General features: G+C 37.5%; 1 protein-coding gene across 2 annotated transcripts; it reads left to right on the top strand.

Annotated features, from left to right (window-relative positions):
• Nucleotides 1-13996: 13996 nt before the first annotated feature.
• PTAFR (platelet activating factor receptor) lies at nucleotides 13997-19119 on the top strand. 2 transcript variants are annotated; one of them, XM_072420629.1, is made up of 3 exons: nucleotides 13997-15022; nucleotides 15635-16609; nucleotides 17047-19119. In XM_072420629.1, exons 2-3 carry the CDS (start codon nucleotides 15640-15642, stop codon nucleotides 17097-17099), a joined length of 1023 nt encoding a protein of 340 aa, XP_072276730.1. In that variant the 5' UTR covers nucleotides 13997-15022; nucleotides 15635-15639; the 3' UTR covers nucleotides 17100-19119. The 2 variants fall into 2 exon arrangements, with proteins under 2 accessions (XP_072276730.1, XP_072276722.1); XM_072420621.1 differs by having other exon boundaries at nucleotides 14004-15022; nucleotides 15635-19119.
• The last annotated feature ends 1250 nt before the right edge of the window (nucleotides 19120-20369 follow it).

The raw sequence follows: 20369 nt of genomic DNA, 5'->3' as shown, positions 1-20369 counted from the left end.
TTCCAGGTCCATGTGTTTCAATAGCAGTATTTGATTCTCCACCAGGGAATGTTTCAGTGAATGTCAAATTCACTGCTCTATAACTAGACCCGATGGCTTTCCAATAGAGGATATTTAACTTTTTTTTTCCTTTTTTGCCTAGCATTTATTATCTTTGCAGAAAGGGACATCTAGAAAATCCTATTAAACCTTCTAAACCTTCATCAGTAAACAGTGATAACTGCATAAATTCTCATTATCTTTTTGATTCCCTTTCACCTCCTGGTTAGTCTGAAACAATAACCAGACAGGAAGAAGTTAGATTTTTCCTCACTTCCTCTTTTAACAAATGTCCAGGAATGATGGAGAAATCTCCCAAATTTAGCTAGTAGTACTAAAGCTATATTACCAAAAATAAAATTGGCTGTAAAGTGTGTCTAATAAAAATGATACACTGTATTGCTACTTCACAACCTGATGGTGCAATACCCTTTACAGTTAGTTACACCTATGATGTGTGATCATCTTCCTGTTGTTACATAAAATCATGAATTGCTGAGGAAAGGCTTCATATGATATAGTTTGTTAGTTGATCAAAAGGAGATTGTACTATAGGAATACAAAACATTTGACCAACTTATTAGTCTATTGTTTTCACTCACTTGATGTTTTTAAGTTTGACATTCTCGCCTTCCTATCAGTCTTATCCTACCACAGCACTGAAGGTTTGTGTGTTTATGCAATGGTTGTAAATGGCAATGGTGACTTAAGGTTCTCCTGGGAGAAACAGCTTGAGATTTTCTATATGAAAGGTCAGTCCTGGTTTTTGTAACTGAGGAACCACCAAACAGATTTAAGACTTCGGCATTAGGTATAATTGGCAGGACGTTTTTCAAATAAAGAACAAATGATACTCATTGCTGTCTCAGCCTGTCAATAATCTCACTATACCTTTGGTAAGAAGTCAGGAAACACTTGAGAAGATGAAAATTGAAGCTCAGAATTGTTGAATACATGACCTGTATCATATAGGTAAGTGTTTATGTACACTGGAATTTCTGGGCGTCTGAACAAGTTCCATACAGGATATTATTCATCGTTTAGGTCTGTGGAAACCAGACACACATCCTGAATAAAATAGATTGAAAATATATTACATCTGCAGTGTAAAGACTTTGAAAGCTAGTTTGTTTTTTATGGATGTTGAGGCTGTCTGTATAGTACAATAAAATATGCTTTGATTGGAAAAAGATGCTTTGCAAAAACAATCTACAGATCAATGACATAGGCACTACTACTAGCTAATTGGCAAGTCCATGTTTTAAAGGTATATATACAGCATACATTTAAACACGCATATATATATATATATATATATATATATATATATATATATATATATATATATAATTTGGTTGGGCAAGCCACATATATAAAAGGATGTTGGAATTCATGAGTAAAGTAGGCGTGCTGCATCATGTATTATTAAAGTTACTGATGTTAGAGGGCAGGAAACTACTTTCCAATGAATCACATCACACCTGTTGCTAAACAAGTGTTTTTATTATCTTGTATTTCTATGGTTTCTTGGTATTTTCTCTAAATTTAAAGTTTTCCCTCCTTGATTATTACTAGTAAATAAACCAAAAAGTGACAAATGCAAAGTACATTATCTGCGAAAAGCGTTAGTTGATTTTGGGCTTTTAGCCAAATTACAATCGGATATTTTATCTCTATACCCATCCAAGACTATTTTAAGTGTCTTAGGCACCACACCCTTTTTAAAAGAGGAACAGGAATCAAATTTAGCTCTTAATATTAAAACTAACCCTTATATTTAAAATCATTTAAAACCCTATCAAAACAGTTTCAAAGCTGTATAAAAGGAGCTGGTTGACAGGTAGGTAAAATGTCAATGCTTCTTTATGACAAGAGAGTGTTTTGTCAGAGTACCAGGTTACATGAGGTGCTAAAATTAATTGGAGTATGAGGATAGGGGTGCTGGATAGTTCATTATTTAAGTTTTTGGATGGCATGGGTGTAATTGGTGAGAGATTGTAGGTGACAGAGGGATGCAGTTTTAAAGATGATGCAATGCCAGGGGTGCTGTGTTTCAAGGTGATGATGTTTTAGGAGTTCTGTGTATTATCGTGGTATTATTGGTAGTAGAGTGATGAAGTAGTCTATGGTTAAATAAGTACACTATGAAGAGATAGGTATCAGTGCAATTTCAGGGTTCCAGGGTAGGTGGGGTAAGAGCATGGTGTGTGTAATATTCTGGTCCTCGATAATTTGGAGGTACCGGGTGCAATGGCAATGTCAAGCATGATGGGCAAGATAGTGGTACTGGATTACGAATGCTTTATGGGAGGAGTTAGGGGTGCTGGCTGAGCAGTGCTAGGTGACCATATGTTGTAGTTTTTAGGTATAGAGTATTATGGCTAACTGGATGAGAAAGGGTGCAGTTTCAGGTTGACATGAGGGTTCTGGTGAAAAAGGTGGGGTGACAGGGGAGTGCAGGGTCAGAGCTAATGGGTGACATGGTGATGCAGTGTTGCATGGCTGACTGGAATGCAAATGCAGTGTAGGGAGCTATGGGGAATGCAGAATCAAGAGTACTAAATGACATATTTAGGATGTTGAGGATGCATTGTCAGCATTGCCGGTAAACAAATAAAGCAAATGGTAATAAGTAAATTATTAACTATTTTTTCTCACAAGGCATAAAAAAATCTTCCTGACCCCATAAAGCTACAATGATGTTTTTTTATGATTTACAAAAGTTCAGTTCCAGAGCATACTTGGTCAACTTTAGTTTTTACATAAACCATCCAATATATACTTTACAACTCAACCCGTTCAAATTCTTTACTGTAAGAAAACAATGCAATATAGTTTAGGCAATGTTCAACCCAGAAATTTTTTTAGGCTGGGTGGGAAGAAATTGTAGGTGGGTGACAGCCCCTATATTGTGACCCAACTCATCAGTAACCACCCAAATACAGCCGGGTGGTGCACCCAGCTAAAAGGGGCCAGGGAGAACCCTGGTTTAGGTACATCACATTTTGTGTTTAAAACTGCCCTTTGAGAAGAGCACGGAACATAAAGGTATGGTGCTAGGTTATTTTGGTAGCTGAAAGTTATTTCATGGGTTCCTCCCATGAAAAAAAAAACAAAGACTGCTTTAGACAGTGCTACATATATTTACTCAAAAGATAAATACTAAGTTTTAAGACCTCTTCCAGCCACTGTCAAAGTTTATGAATGTGATTTGTTTATCATTATACTGGACGGCACAGTGACTAACCCCCAAATACATACCTTGCCTGCACTCTTACATATTTTGCTACCCTTAGCTTGGGTAAACTTAGATAAGCGGCAATGTTACTTTCTTTCCACATGATTGACTAAGAGATCACTCAACTTGTTTAAGTTTACTATTTTTATTTACAACCAAAATATCATTTTAAGAAAAATCTACAATGTTTTATTTATGACAATTGTTTCCATATGCAATATGTCAATTTGAAATAACCAAAGACTTAAAAATGACAATCTTAAAAATAAACTGAGAAAAATATAAAAACACTACAGATTTCTTTTTTGACTGTTAACAACCATCCAAGCTTTTATGATCAAGTTTTTTTAATGGTGTTCCCTCTTGCTGCCAGCTGTATCTTGGCACATATGAAGGTGATGTCGTGTTTACAACTTAATAACCTTGACACATTTTACTATGTTCCTGTAAATGCTTTATTTCTCTTCAGTTTTGTTTACTTATCAAGTATTTGATAGGTATGAAAACAAGCAATACATAATAATCTAATTTCGGGTGACAGTTCTTTTGGTTTTATATAACACGTGTACAGGTATCAGTGATGCAAGAAGACTTTTATTAATTGCTTTTGATTATTCTGAGCCAGTATCCCTGGTGTTGGCAGTGCACCCCATCCCCCAGGCTTGTTCAGTAAACCTAAACACGGGGTGCCTAGCTGGCACATGTTTATTTGTACCCTATTGTTCATGACTACCTAGAGAAAAAGAATTTTCTACTTGTTAATAAACCTTATTTTGAGGTTATTGTGGGCTGATATGGAAACCACAGATGGAGTCCAAACCTGGAAAACATGCAAGCCATCCTAGGCAGGTGCCAAAAGCCCTGGACCGACCACACAACCACAATACTGGTTGCTGTATGCTTTCACTCCTCACCTGCCTGGAAGAAATCAGAGTAGAGACACCATCCTGCAATTCAGGTATTGTAATTTGTGTTCAGAATGCATGTGATAGTGTCAGGAATCCCTAATTGATGCTAGGTTATGATCTCATTTGTTTATTTAAAATTGTTTGAAATGTGAGGAACAGAGCCATGCTCCCACATTTCAGAGTACACACAGGGACTGGCAGTGCAAACAAATAAACAGGAGTTTCCCATAATTGAGAGATAACCATAATTCACTGATTATGTTCTGTTGCTTACAGGCCAATGGCCAATATTCATCATGAAATAAATATTACTTTTTTTTTCCTTTTTTTCTTTTTTTTTTTTTTTTTTACAAAACCTGCCTCTTTAGTGTAGTCTTACATTAGTCAAAGTATAAGGCAATTTTACCCTAATTTTGGAACTATCTTCTCTCAATTCCAGTTATGTCTCTGAAATTGAGGAAATGAAGGGATTTGCAGTGGGACTGAAAATGGCAGAATATTGCAGAATATTTTTTACACACTTTATTTGCTTATTGTGTGCAAAAAGAAGCATTCATGATCAGGGTTTTCCTTGATGCAGATACATTCAAAATGTACAAAATGTAACACCTGTAAACCTACAAAAATGCTACATTTTCAGTTGATTCGGAACACACCATGTTGCAGTAGGTAAATGTAAACTAGACAAAATAGATTACTCCCAGAATATAATTTACAAGCTCACTACATACAGTTGTGGGCAGGCCTACCAAACATTTTGAAATGCCTAAGTACATAAAAAGTAAAAGGCATAAAAAATTATTTCAGTTTACTAATTTTTTTGCAGTAATTGTGTACATATTATAGGTAATGTACATACATTAAATACATTATAGGTAATGTTATAGTAAAGTTCAACAATTTTAAAACTTTAAATCTGTAACAATATCTGCCTCACTATACCATCCAGTTCCAGTCTCTTGACATACTCCATGTCAAATCCCATTCCTACATAGTTAGAGATATTAATTGTTGAACCTGGATGGCAAAAACCTCATACACATACATTAGCTTTAGAGTTAGACCATTTTCACACTCACGAAGTAGTAGACCATGCGTTAGGACCACATACCCAGTGCTTCAAAACTACTGTACATCCTGCAACACTCAGTGGGCTTTTTAAAGTAGTTGTCTGAAGTTCAAACACATCCCACTGCAGACAGGGACAAACTTTTATTCCTGGGTCCAACCCAGTCTTTATCAACCTTTGTACTTCTCAATAAACCCTAAAATAATTTTCAAGTGTTGTGAACCCCCTAGTGTAATCAATCAGTAGAAAAAAAGATATTTCTATTGCTTGTCAATAAAAAGAATGCCACCTCCACGTTATTAGTAAGAATGCCACCTTCACAGACCGCTAAAAGGGACCTTGGTGTTGTGCCATAGGCTCTTCCAAGTGCTGTTGGCCCAAGACACTATGCAGGCATCATCAGCCATAGCTCAAGAAACCCTTGACAACATCTGAGGGAAAACCCTGGTCGAAAACGGATTGCCTAACCTTATATAGGACCCCAAACATCCTCTTCAAATAATCCAATTCACTATGACATATTGCTCCAGATCTGGAGACCTGCTAGCCTTTCATTGTAGTTACCTTTGCACAGCTACCACACACTTTTTGCTGCAGCTTAAAAACACAGCCATCACTTTCTTCACTTACCACTGCAAATATACTTTGTTTGTGCACTGCAGACAACATACAGGGACACAAAAAGTTCAAAAACCTTTTATCGTCTAGCCCATATAGATGTCTGTAGTCCTGTACTGCACGACTATGTGGCTGTGGGATTTGCATTACCATATACTATAGTTGTAAAGTAGGCCTAATTTCATACATTTTATGTGTGTGTATTTTTAATAACACAGACCCTCTTCATCTAACTTTCACTTAAAAGAAGCAGCTGTGGGCCCTTTCACATCCTTGTTTCCTGGGACCCTAATTAATCTTAGCCCAGATCTTTGGTACCAGGACCAGGTAGAAGGTATGCAGCAAAAAAGCTTACCTCAACTGGAAGGGGGGAAAGGTGCAGGATATACAACCTATGATACTGGGATAGTTCACATCTTATGGGGTGGGGAGGCACCATGGTCTTTTTACTTTTGGTGTTAAAGGACCTTGTCCCAGCACTGCCAAACGTTTCCTGTTTATGTACAGTGGCTTAGACTAGGGGTACAGATAACCTATGGCAGCATTGCTTTGTTATTTCTCTGTCTTTTCAGCAGATCTGTCATTTTTTTAAACTATAAACCTCATCCCTTCTCTGATAAAAACAATACTTTTGCATAACATGGCTTCAATTAGATGATGAAATTAAGGTTTACTCTTTCTTTTTCATTTACCAGGAATGCCTCCTGGGGCTATCACAAGGCAAAGCAAGAATTATTTCTAGGATACAGTGTCCCATTTGACTGAGTCTAAGTTTAAGGGGCCTAAAATACACAGCATCATGTTTAGGGGATATATTTTGTTGTTGCCCCATTATATACAGTAAATAAACAAGTTTACTAAATGACAGTACATTTCTTTGATATGCTTCATACCTGTACGTTTTTATTTTCTGTAAATCATAAAGTTGTAGCAGCAGTGCTTTGGAAGTTCCAGCATATGAGTCATGTACGTGCCCTTTGCCCTATCTGTACTGATCTGTAATCAAGTGAAAAGATGCAGCATATAAATGTTCTCTACAGGTTGTTCTTTCACTTCATATTAATGGAGTTTTCCCAAAAGGTAAGAACTTTTTATGCTTTAAAATATCTAATTTACTTATTTACACTTTTGTGTAAAATCATGCTCTTAACACACACATACTTTTCAAGTAGCAGTATTCAGAACACACTCATTTACTTAGTTTTTGCTTAGGTTTTATGATATACTTTTATAGTATCACTAGTATCAAGAATGTTCAGCAGCTAAACAAACCTGCGAAACAAATAAGTCTGTACACTGTTCAGAAGGCTAGCTTTAATGGTGATTGGACCTACATGTCCAGTGTTTGTGAAAAGGAAGCCAAAGTGATAATTTATTGTTCATTTTATTTAAATTTGTATACTTCATTTTATTAATTAAATTTAGAATATCACATTTCTTAGGACCCAAAATGAATACAGGCACAGCAGTGTGTTATGTATCCACTCCAACAATCTTGATATCATTATGTGTATGGGATATAGAAATGTGAATAAGTGAATTACATAGTTACATAGTAGGGCAGGTTGAAAAAAGACATAGGTCCATCAAGTTCAACCACTAGGGAAATAAACATATCCCAAATATAAAAACCCCTTTGGACACAGTTGGTCCAGAGGAAGGCAAAAAACCCCTGGTACAAATTGCTCCAACAGGGGAACAAATTCCCCTGTTTCTTGGATCAATGGTCACTTTTGTTTTTACTTTAAAGCTTTAATACCCAGTATTATTCTGTGCCTCTGGAAAATCATCCAGCTTTTTCTTAAAGCAATCAATAGTAGTTGGTAAAACTACTTCCTGAGGGAGCCACATTTTCACAGACCTTACAGTGAAGAATCCCTTCCTTATCCAGTGCTTAAACTTCTTTTCCTCCAGACGCAAAGAGTGCCTCTTGTTCTGTGTAATGATCTCAAAGTGAATAACTGGGAAGAGAGTTCTCTATATGGACCATTTATATATTTATACAGGGTGATCATATCCCCCCTTATACGTCTCTTCTCAAGGGAGAATAGATTCAGTTCAGTTAATCTCTCCTCATAGCTGAGCTCCTCCATTCCTTTTATTAGTTTAGTTGCCCTTCTCTGCGCTCTCTCCAATTCCACAATGTCCTTTTTGTGAACTGGTGCCCAAAACTGGCTTGCATATTCCAGATGTGGTCTGACCAATGATTTGTGACCAGGGACAGGATTATGTCACAATCTCTGCAGTCTCTTCTTCTTTTGATACAAGAAAGTACTTTGCTAGCTTTAGATATTGCAGCTTTGCATTGCATGCTGTTGTTAAGTCTATGATCTACCAGAATCCCCAGATACTTTTCCATTTCTGACTCCCCAAATGAATTCCCCCTAGACATTATAAAGCATGCATGTTGTTAGCCCCAAGTGCATAACTTTACATTTATTTATATTAAATGTCATTTGTCACTTGGCTGCCCAAACAAACAGTACATCCAGGTCTGCTTATAGATTATAGACATCCTGTATGGACTTATTTCCAATACATAGTTTGGTGTTATCTGCAAACACAGAAATGGTACTTTTAATCCTAAACACAATATCATTTATAAAGATGTTAAACAGTAAAGGTCCCAATACTGAACCCTGGGGTACGCCACTAATAATCTTAGACCATTCAGAGTATGAATCATTAATTACAACTCTCTGGATGCGGTCTTTAAGCCAGTTGTCTATCCTTTTACTGATTTACTTTTCCAAACCTATTGACCCTAACTTGCATATTAACTGTCTGTGGGGTACAGTGTCAAATGCTTTAGCAAAGTCCAAGTACACTATATCAACTGCTACTCCACTGTCTACCTGTTTACTTACTTCCTCATAAAAAGGGTAAACTTGTTTGACAACTTCAATAAATTGCAACCAATTTGTTGGACCATTTGTGAAGAACTACAATTGGCCCTGAATTGGTAGGTTACATATTATGTACTTAATACCAAATTGTCACATTCATATTTATGTCTTAACAGGAATTGCCTATTTTAGAGAACAGGAAGTGTCATTGCTCAATAGCCCAAAGCAGCGACCTAACAACTAATATAATAGAGGTCTATAAGACAAAGCATGTATTTCAGGGGATATAATAAAAATATAAAAAAAAATTTAAGATATTAATATTGTCTAGGGAATGATTGTATCACTTGTCTATGTCATGCCTGGCACCCATAAAAAAATAAAACAGGTCTTAGTTTAGCACAACAAAGCAATTCTCTCTCTGAGTCTGATTCAACTTCACTACACATGACCCAGCTTGGAAACCACCAATGTTTATGACTATAGTTTCAAATCCTCAAATGCTGTGTTTTACGTGTATGGTTCTTGACATTTCCAAACCTGACATGCCCTTTTGTTAGCATTTTACACTTTATACAAAGAAGGAAGTGCAGTATATGTTGTAGATACCAAAAATGAGATTCACAATTGCTTTGCAAAACTAAGCTGAGCTCAGCCTTTTTATTTAAATCCATACAGAACAACAGCCTGCCTTGGCTAACTGCTCATTGCGAAATTAGTGTTAAGACAAATTTTAAATTTTCATTGGGCAATGGTTGATGCTGTGTTATGTGGCTTTTTTCCCTCCTTAAGCTACATACACACGGCAGATTTTTATCGCCCGATAATAGGCATCGGCCAAAAATCGGGCGAAAATCTGCCGTGTGTACAGTCGGTGTCGTCCATCGTCCGAACGACCGACCTGCCGGATCCATGGACGATGGACGACGACCGATCCTAATGAAAGGGAAGGGGGAGAGCGTGCAGCAGGGTGCGGCTCCGTCGCTCTCCCCCTCCCCTCTCCATAGAGCATGAACGGTGCTGTATGTACAGCACCGTTCATGCATCGGGTAGTCCCTTGTCGTTGGAAAGGATCGTGAAAGATCCTTTCCAACGACAAAAATTGCAAGTGTGTATGCAGCTTTAGAAAACACATACCTGAGCATAATGAAAATGATTTATTATTTAAAGATTTTTGTAAAAACAGTATTTTGGCATCAACATTTTGCTTAAAAACTCAACCAACATCTTTTTTATGTTGCCAGTAGAAATCTATTTTTTTGTTCATTTTTGTTTTAGAAGTGGACACTACTAGGATACGTCAGGTTATTTATTACTGTTTGTATCCCCAGGGGGGAAATTGTAACACAGTTGATAACCTGTACTAAATGCACTAAATGTTCTTGTTGTAAATCCAAAAGGGATGGTGGGACACCACACCCCCAGGACATCAAGGCAAAAATCCTTAATAGTCCTTTGGAGATACACTATAAAAACTGACAGCTAATTAAAAGAACAATTGTACTTTTTCTAGTCCAGACCACCAGAAAAAAAAAACAAAAAAAACTTACTAGTCATTGATCCAGCGAGTTTCACCAAACAGCCTTAATTTCAAAAAGTGTCGACTTCCGGTTCCGGCGCCTCGCGAGCCGCCAGCATGTGATAGCAGCTCCTGCTCACTTCTGGGACTTCTGTTCCTCATCCGCCTGCAGCAGTCACTCTGATTACCGGTGCCTGGATGGACCGGTTCTTGGAGCGCTCCTCCGTATCAGCTAGCCAGGAATCCATGGGAAAAAAAGACAAGCTGTGGGCCACGCCTTCTAAGATGGCCGCTGCTCCACCATCATCACGAGCATCCAGCGCTGCTTCCTCACAGGTACAATCTGCTGAACTTAATGATATCTCTCATCTTACACAAATTGCAGATGCAGTAGCTGCTCTGCTTAAACCCACATTACAGGTAGCCATTGATACTGCAGTACAAAAATGCATCCAGTCTTTGAGAAAGGACTTGCGGGAGCAATCTCAATGATTGGATAATGCTGAACAGCGGATCAATCTGGTAGAGGATGATGTCTCATCCACCAGAGCTAATATTTCCGTGCTAGAAGCCAAAACACTAGCACTACAGGATAAAATAGAGGATCTAGAAGGTCCCAGCGCAATAACCTACATATTGTGGGTCTCCCAGAAAGTGTTAAACCTTCACAACTGCTTGAAATGTGCTCCAATGTCATACCGCAGTTACTGGGTCTTCAGATTTCTTGCAAAGTAGAACGTCCTCATAGATTGGGCCCTGTTCATAAAGAACTGTCCAGCCCCCGACCGGTACTAGTGGCTTATTCTTACTATACCGATAGAAACCGCATACTTCAAGCTTTTCGCAACCAGCGCAATCTACACTTTGAGGGTGCCTTCCTGCTCATATTTGTGGACTATTCTGCAGAAGTCTCCCGTAAAAGGGGCAGTTTTCAGCAAGTTTGTTATGCCTACTGTGTTTGGTTTGATCTTTGCGGGCTATGGATGTTGATCGTGCTATTTCCTAACCCACTGTACTGGTGCGACCTCACGCCACAATTCTCCTCGCTACCTGTGTTCATCATACTGCTGTTATATTATAATTGGTCTATTTCATATGTGAATGAGCCCTTCCTCTGTTTTCTATGCGAGTGATTTCCTGGAATGTTAAGGGTTTGCGTTCCCCTAACAAACGCATGTCTGTACTCCGTAATTTAAAAAGACTGAAGGTAGATATTGTATTGTTACAGGAAACACAATTAGGAGGCAGTGATTTTCATAGAATGAAAAAATTATGGGTAGGGGAAGTTACCCGTTCTGATGAACGGAAAGCCGGGGCGATGATCCTGCTCCATAGGTCTTTTCAGGGCAAGGTTAAAACAGTGCAAAGTGATTCTGCAGGACGCATTTTAAAAGTACTTATACAAATCCATGACCATGAACTATCCATTTATAATATATATGCACCGAAATCACCGTCCTCATCCTTTTTTCAGGAAGTGTCCTGCTGGATAGCTCAAGACCCCACTCCTTATAAAATAGTAGGGGGTGATTTTAATTCGGTCATGGTGGACTCTGAAGACAGGAGCTCTGGCTCGGCTGTGTATACTGAAAGACACGCACCTCACTCGGTGTTATCGGATTTTGCCAATGCCATGTCTTTAAATGATATTTGGCGACAGTATTATCCTCTACAGCGACAGTATACGTTTGTCTCTCAAGCCCATGTGTCTCAGGCCCGCTTAGATTATCTATTTCGTACAGACGCCATTATGTATAAAATCGAGTCACCAGAGATTCATACCATGGTAATCTCAGATCATTCTCCTATCTCTCTTGTGTTGAGAGATCAATACCCTAAAGGTGACTATGTACCCTGGCGCTTCCCTTCCTTTTTGATCAAGGACCCTGAATTCCAGGGCGTATTAACAACTGCATGGCTCGAATATGTCCAGTATAATGCTGTCCATAGGAATGAGCCAATACTATTCTGAGAGGCAGGTAAGGCCTACTTGAGAGGTAGAATTATTTCCCTTATGGTAAAAAGAAAAAAAGCAACTTTGTCCCACTTCTTAACAGCGCAACAAGAGCTTAGAATGGCACAGCAGGCATTACCAGACAACCATACCCCGGATACTAAACAAATGTGGTATGCCTCCAAATGTAGATTTGATTCCTGGCTTTCCCAATATGAACAGCTAAAGTGCAAATATAGATCCCTAGAATTTCACAAATATGGCAATAAGTCAGGCAAAATGTTAGCCAATTTAGTTTGTACCGGCTACAAACCGACTTATATTCCGAAACTCCACTCACCCACAGGTGATGTGGTTACTTCACCTAAAGAAGTGAACCACTGCCTAGCCCAATATTTTCAAAATCTATACTCTTCCCCAGAGACGGATGTTCAGGCCAGGACAGCATTCCTCTCGGAGGTTGACCCACCCCGCCTACAACAAAATGATATAGACGCTCTTAATGCTCCTATCACTACAGAACAGACCTTGACGACTATCAATAATTTAAAAAATGGAAAAGCCCCAGGCCCCGACGGATTCACCACTGAGTTTTTAAAATGCTGAAAGATGAGGTGGTAGATGATGGTGTGTACTTTCGCTCCGGTCACGAAGCGTATATAAAGCTTCTCTTGAAAAAAGATAAAAATCCCTGTGATCCGGAATCATATCGTCCCATTTTCCTGGTGAATATAGATGCGAAAATATTGTTCAAAATTCTTGCAGATAGACTGGCCAAGTTACTGTCATCTCTTATTTCTCCTTCTCAAGTGGTCTTTGTTCAAGGCAGAGCAGCAGTGACTAATATTAGAAAAGTCTTGGTGGCATTGGAGATTGCAAAATGTCAACCTGACCTAGACTTAGCTATTGTTGCGATAGACACACACAAAGCTTTTGATACGGTGACCATACCATGGCTTTTTACGGTGCTTAGACACATTGGACTTAGGGGTTCATTCCTTAAACTGTTAGAGGCTATGTATGCGTCTCCAATAGCCAGTATACATACACCCGGATTTTTGTCCAATCCCATTGCCCTTCACAGAGGGACTAGACAGGGGTGCCCTTTATCCCCTCGCCTGTTTAACCTTGCACTGGAACCGTTGGTCAGATACTTAGATACTACCCGTCTTACATGGTATAGATTTTCTGCAATTCCTGCCTCTCTGTGTCATATTATCCTAATTAGAGACACGGTGGTTGAATGGAAGGTGATTAGACAGAGGTTCAAACTACCAGTTCGCGTATCTCAGTATCTGCCCATATGTGGTAACCCCATGTTTCCACAGGCACGCAGCAAGAGCATGCAGCATTTGGGGTATGGAAACAAAAAGGCCTAGTGTACTTCAGGGATCTCTTCCAGTTGGAAGATCTGACTAAACTTTCCTTAACTGATCTGCAGGTTAAGTACAGTATTCCACGTTGGGCAATCCATCCGTTGTATTACAACCAGGCTATGTCATATCTTAAATCTTTAGTGCTACACTATGCTGAGATGTTTCAGCTCAATGGTTTTGACAATCTTCTGTCACTATCTCCCCCAAATATCTCTAATATATATGCATGTCTATATTTACCAAGCCTCTATCAGTTCCTAATGTGAAAATGTGGCAAAAAGACTTTCCAGATCCAGACATAGTGGATTGTGCTATACAGGGTTACCTAACAGTTAGGCACAGCATAGTTAATGAGAAATGGAGGGAATCCCAATTCATGCTACTACATAGGGCCTATAAAGTATTTAGACCTTCCACATCTGTCCCGCAGCCTAAACTGTGGCATTTTCAATGTCCCAAATGTACTAATGCTTCTCTGTCACACTGTTTATGGTTCTGTCCGAATATCACTTTGTTTTGGCGTCAAATACTTATGTTAATATCCAATGTTACTGGTCATACTATTTCAAATACGCCTTCCCTGCTGCTGTTTGGTTCCTGGGATGGCATAGTCACGGATATTATACCATGCTCTGTACAAACATAGACTACACTCTGCCTCTTAGCTGCCAGGCAAGTAATTATGTACAATTGGATACAACCTCTTCCACCCACTTTGGAACAAGTCATCTCTTCCCTAAAGACCTTGTTTCACAGAGAGATTTTGGATGCTAAACTGCAAGGCAATGACTCCATAACTCGCTTCTGGCAACATGCAAAACTTATTTCACTTTCTAAAGACCACTAAATTGGAAAAAGACAAGCTAATTCCATTTTACTAAAATATAAAAAATCCTTGTCTTTTTTTGCACCTTCTGCACCTCATTACCAGTTATCTTGCTAATAAAGGCTACAAATACTCAGAGGTAGAAAGAAATAGGAAACAAAATAACAATGATCACATTAGTAAATTGGTAGTTTTCCTCCTCTAACTCTTTTGTGCTGGCCCCTGGTAAAGTTATTACAGCAACAATTATATGCTGGTCTATAGTACAATCCAGAACCATAACACGTACATTTATTTTATTTTCACAAACTACCTATACTATGTGCCAGATAATTTCAGTTTTTGGGCTAGCCTGCATCATGATTTAGAAATCTGTGCATGATGGGAGCACTGAGAACTCTTAGTCGCTGTTACGAAAACCCAGATTTATGAAACACTTCTTACATGTCATCACTTCTCTTTTTTTCCATAAATGGTTAAGGCTTCCTGTTAACTGCTCTTTCCTTGAACGTTTTCTTTGCAATTTATCACTTTGTAATCTACATAATGAAATAAGAAGATAATTGCAGCAATGAAACATTGAGAAGGCCACACCACAGAAAGCAGAGTCAATTTGCCCTGGTTAGAAGGTAATTTTTTTCCTACTCTCTGCAGCTTCTCCGGCGCTAGAATTCACAGCCAATCTTACATTGTTAAAGAATACAGGAGCTTAGAAATTTATGAACTACAGACCCTATACATTGTATTGTAGGAATATTTCAAACTAGCTTTTGTTTTTTGTTTTTATTTTAGCTGATTAACAGTATCCTTTATAATCCTCACTTCTCAATGCTACCCACACCTAACTGTTTATTTAGAACCAATTTTATTGTAATTTTTTTGTTAAAATATAACTTCATTTACTATAGGAGCTTTTATACTCAAGTGTAAAAGAAAGAACTTTGTGATTCCTGATAGCTGTAGAGCTTTTTCTGGCCTGAGATAAAATGAATAGAAAATCACACTGGTTCAAGTATAGGCGATTATGTTGATTTACATTAACTCTAATGGCATTGGTGTTCTCAATTTCTCCACTGCCCTAGCAGTAAATAATTAGTTAAAACTTTGCATGAGATTGAGTAAACAATCCTGTTATGCTCACTACTATGTTTTGTAAAAATAAAAATCATTAGTCATGTTTCTTCTCTGCATGTCATGTAATCGTTTTTTTTTTTTTTTGTTTTGTTTTTTTGTAATTTCAGAAAAAATGCCTCAGGAATTTAATACCAGCACAGCAGACCCATGTGAAGTGGATTCTGAATTCAGATACAATCTCTTTACAGTAACTTACAGCATTATTTTTATCTTTGGATTTCTTGCCAACAGCTATGTATTGTGGGTTTTTGCAAAGATTTATCCCACTAAGAGGCTAAGTGACATCAAAATTTTTATGATCAATCTCACTGTGGCTGACCTTCTGTTCTTAGTGACTTTACCTTTGTGGATTGTTTACTATAATTATGGAGGCGACTGGGTAATGCCAGAATTTCTCTGCAATGTGGCAGGCTGTTTCTTTTTCATCAACACATATTGCTCAGTAGCCTTTCTAGCAGTCATCAGTTACAACAGATATCAGGCTGTAACGAAGCCAGTGGAAGTAGCCCAATCAACAGCCAGGATAAAAGGAATATGCATCTCTGTTTGTTTGTGGGTACTCGTGTTTGGAAGCTCTTTGTACTTTCTTTTTACACCTGGCACCAACCAAGTTCAGACCAAAGAAGGACTAAACTTCACACGCTGCTTTGAAGGATACAACCTGGAAAACAGAGGTCCAGTAGCCGTCATCCACTTTATTCTGATTGCTGCCTTCTTTGTGGTGTTTCTCATCATAATATTTTGTAATGTGGTCATTTTTAAGACTTTAACCACCCAGTCAGCACCAGCCAAACAGAGTAGAGAAATGAAGCGTCGTGCTTTACACATGGTAGCCACAGTTTTTTGTGTTTTTGTTATATGTTTTGTCCCACACCACATTGTGCATGGACCTTGGACTCTTACAGTGCTAAGACTATGGCATGAAAATGATTGTCATTTCCGTCAGACACTGAATGATGTACATCAAATCACATTGTGCCTTATGAGTACCAACTGCATGCTGGACCCCATTATCTATTGCTTTCTCACCAAAAAGTTTCGCAAACACGTCTCTGAACGCATCCAGTCCATGAAAAGAAGTCGTAAGTTATCCAGAAATACTACTGACACTCACCTAGAAGGCACGTTACCTCTTAAAGAAAAGCAAGCTAGCCCATGTGACCTCTAGTATAGGAGGGCATTATTGAAGGATTGTTTCATAGTTGAACTGAAAAAATACCTCTGGCTTAACATTTACTCAGGGACATATGGTGAATATGAACTGGCTGACTATTAATAGGCCAAAAGTTTGTTCTTCTGTCATTTTTAGCTGAGCTCCTATAACCCATATAATGCAACGTTAGGATTTGTAAAGCTAAAAGCTATATTACCAAATTGTTCTTTAGGAGGCAAACCATTTAGTGTAGCGACCACTAAACTACAAGTATAACTGGTATTAGAACATGTGTATAGCTTTTTGAAAGTAGGAGTATTGAAGCCTCTTTTCCTATGTACAGAATTTTTTTCTTTGTGTCCTTAGGTGAGCAACCACCAGCACCTGAAGAAATGCAAAAATGCAGTACAGATTCTTGAAATTATGAAATGAGAAGAAGCCATGGTATCAGCCTAGGTGTAACATTTTTACTTTACATCTAATAGGTGGGACCCTGTTTGTAAAAGCTCAGCTCCAGACCTAGCAATGGTGCCATTACTTGTGTTCGAGCTATCTATTTGACTTTGAAATGACTGTAGTAGCTGGAAGAAACAGGAACTAAAAATGAGAATACCAATATGTAATTTAACTTACCAGCAACCATTAACAATGAACTGTTCTTCCTGGCCTTTAAGGTTTCTATAGGCATTACATTAATGCAAGCCTTGTTTACATTTGTTTCTTTACAATGAGGGAACCTGAAAATCAGAGCAGATACATTTGACTGTGTTTGTGAGTTCAAGCTGGATATTTTTTTTAATTGTATTTAATATTACATAACACAAGAATTAGAACCACTTTTATACCAACACACTGTTTACTAATAAAACTACTAATGAACAGGAGATACCATTTTTACCTTTTTTTTCAAAGCATTTGTCAATGTTGCATTTTTTTTTTTTTTTTGTCCCTACTTAATAGATTCCTCCTTACTTCTTGTCTGACGACCATACATTAAATCAGGAGACTTAGTTTAAAGAGGAAACAGACAACAAGGGTGGCCTCAAAAAACAAATGCCATCTCGAACAAATGCATTCAACACCAATTATTATTATCACACAGTATTTATATAGCGCCATCATATTACGCAGCACTGTACAAAGTCAATAGTATGTAGACTAATGTAGTCTAAGGTCAATTATGAGGGGAAGCCAATTAACCTTACTGCATGTTTTTGAGATGTGGGAGGAAACCAGAGTTCCCGGAGGAGAACCTGCAAACTCCATGCAGATACTGTCCTGGCCTAGGTTCGAACCTGGGACCTAGAGCTGCAAAAGGCAAGAGTGCTACCTCTGAGACACCGTGCTGCCCTTATAGATGATGCTCAACAACAGTGGCCTCCAAAAGTTGTCAGTGCTCACATTGTTCCAATTTTATGTGGAAAAAAAACATTTTTATGGGTTATAGAGCTGAAGTGATTAATATCAAGCACAATGCAGGGATATGAAAGATGTGACCACTGCATTCATGCCAAAGTACTGCTATTGTGTACATAAATTATGTAAATATTAATAATTATCAGCTGAATTATCAGACGTTTAGGTAAAAAGGTAGATGTTTAGGTAAACTTCTTCTGTAGGCTATTTACTGTTGTTTATATGTATATACTAGTGTTTCTTACTCCGGTTTTCTAACAGGTGTAATAATTTTAGCTTCATAAATAGTATTTATTTTCTATATTCTTTGCATATATGGGTAACAAGCTCAAAAAGATAATTGGCATCAACCACAAGTCTATTTGAAACCCCTGTATAATTTACAGCGCTGTGTAATATGTTGGCCCTGTTTAGTATTAATAATAATAACAATAATAAGTCTAGGGTAGTTCCTATTTGGGTCACTCTGTACACACTAGGTGGCAGCAATATTTTACCTTCAGTGACAATGCCTTTCCTACACACTAGGAAAAAAAAAACAAGCATGTGGTCATCCCTTGGTCTATAAAGAATGGGTTTGTGTTTAGTCTGTAAAGGAAAAAACTACACAACTGAAACTAAAATGAATTTCACTTAATGACATTTGCTCAGTAGTCGTAAACAGAAAGTGGTCCTAAAATACATGGCCACATTTATAGGACCTCATATTGGGCCTGAAGTCTTCCACCCAGCACACATTGTTTACTGCACTACCTGCCCTCTGATATACTTAAAACCAACCTATGACAAAAATGATCATCATACTCCTCTTAGGTCATGCTGTCACATAAAAGTAGTCGTCATGCAGGAAGCCTGATCAGGATAATATTGGCAGTTTATGGATTGATATCATTGTTGCCTGTTATTGCTCTAAATTATTTTTTTATATTAGTGAAAATTTTACTTTGTTGGTGGAGGAATATGTATATACTTATGTTAATTTCAGTAAATGGAAAAAAAAATAAACCTGCACAAAAAATCTAATCCATCTATTGTTTCTTTTATTGCTGTCTAGAAAACATAAAAAACACATCCAGGGCTACTAAAATAAGTAATGGTATGACCCTTAACCTATATTCATATTTGTCACATGCAATAGTATAAAAAAAACAACATGTCAAAGGACAAAGAATTTTAAATGTAAGATGAGGACTTAAAATGCAAATGTTAAAATATTATTTATTTTAATCAAACAAATATTGAAACCCCAATAGAAAACCTTGTTAAAACAACTATGTGACATAAGAAAAACACCTTTATAGTACAATGGCCTTGATTTATGAAAGCTCTCTAAGGCTGGAGAGAATACATTTTCATGAATTAAGCTGTGTGTTCCAACAAACCTAGAATAGATCTGGTCCAGGATTCAAAACATTTGCTAGCAAATGATTTTTAAAAATCCATTCCATGTTTTTTGGATCACCCAGCTTCACTTCTGAAAGTGTATTCTCTCAAGCCTTGAAGAGCTTTCAAAAATCAGGCTCAATGAATGTTCATTCTTCTCAAATTTACCATTCACACCATTTGAATTGGCTTAAACATGGGGTTCAAACTCCCATGTGGGGTCTGAGAAAAACTTGGTTTGTCTGAAGCTATTCACACAAGTAGCAGCTTCTTCAAAGGACCACAGTATTAAATGTATATAAAAAAAAACCAGACCAAATAAACTTACATTCAAGATCAGTTTAAATAGTGGAAGATGTTTCTAAGAAGTAACAATGGACAGTAAACAGAAATAATTCTTTAAAGAAGACACATGAGGATTTAAAACACATTAATACATAAGTTGTTGGTAGTCAGGTGAAAGTCTCACAATATATGGGGCATGATGGGAGGAAAAAAAAAAAGAGACCTTTGGGAAATATTGGTGAAAACATGATTGACTGATGAAAACATGATTGACAGAGGGACTGATTGCTTGGTAAAAATTTAAAGAAGTCTCACAAAACTGCTTTTATATATATATATATATATATACATATATATATATATATATATATATATATATATATATATATATATATATAAAAGCAGACACCACCTGCCAATCAAAACATATAGGTATTTGAAAAACTGAAACTTTTCATCCTGATTTTAATGGTCATATATTGTATTGAACTGTTTCACTAGCCAGGAGGAATGCACTGGATATGAAATGGCAGGGCCACAATCAAATTACTTGACAGAAGTAATGTACGTTTGCATTTTCTTTCAATCAGTTTTATTAGTTTTTT

The sequence above is a fragment of the Pyxicephalus adspersus genome, chromosome 1, assembly GCF_032062135.1.
Source record: "Pyxicephalus adspersus chromosome 1, UCB_Pads_2.0, whole genome shotgun sequence".
In the NCBI taxonomy this organism is placed as follows: Eukaryota; Metazoa; Chordata; class Amphibia; order Anura; family Pyxicephalidae; genus Pyxicephalus; species Pyxicephalus adspersus.
Note: the sequence above shows the minus strand (reverse complement) of the source record. Positions and strands in the feature narration are given on the sequence as shown.

Coding starts and splice junctions, on each gene's coding strand:
- PTAFR (XM_072420621.1), top strand. CDS start 15,640: ATGCCTCAGGAATTTAATACCAGCACAGCAGACCCATGTGAAGTGGAT.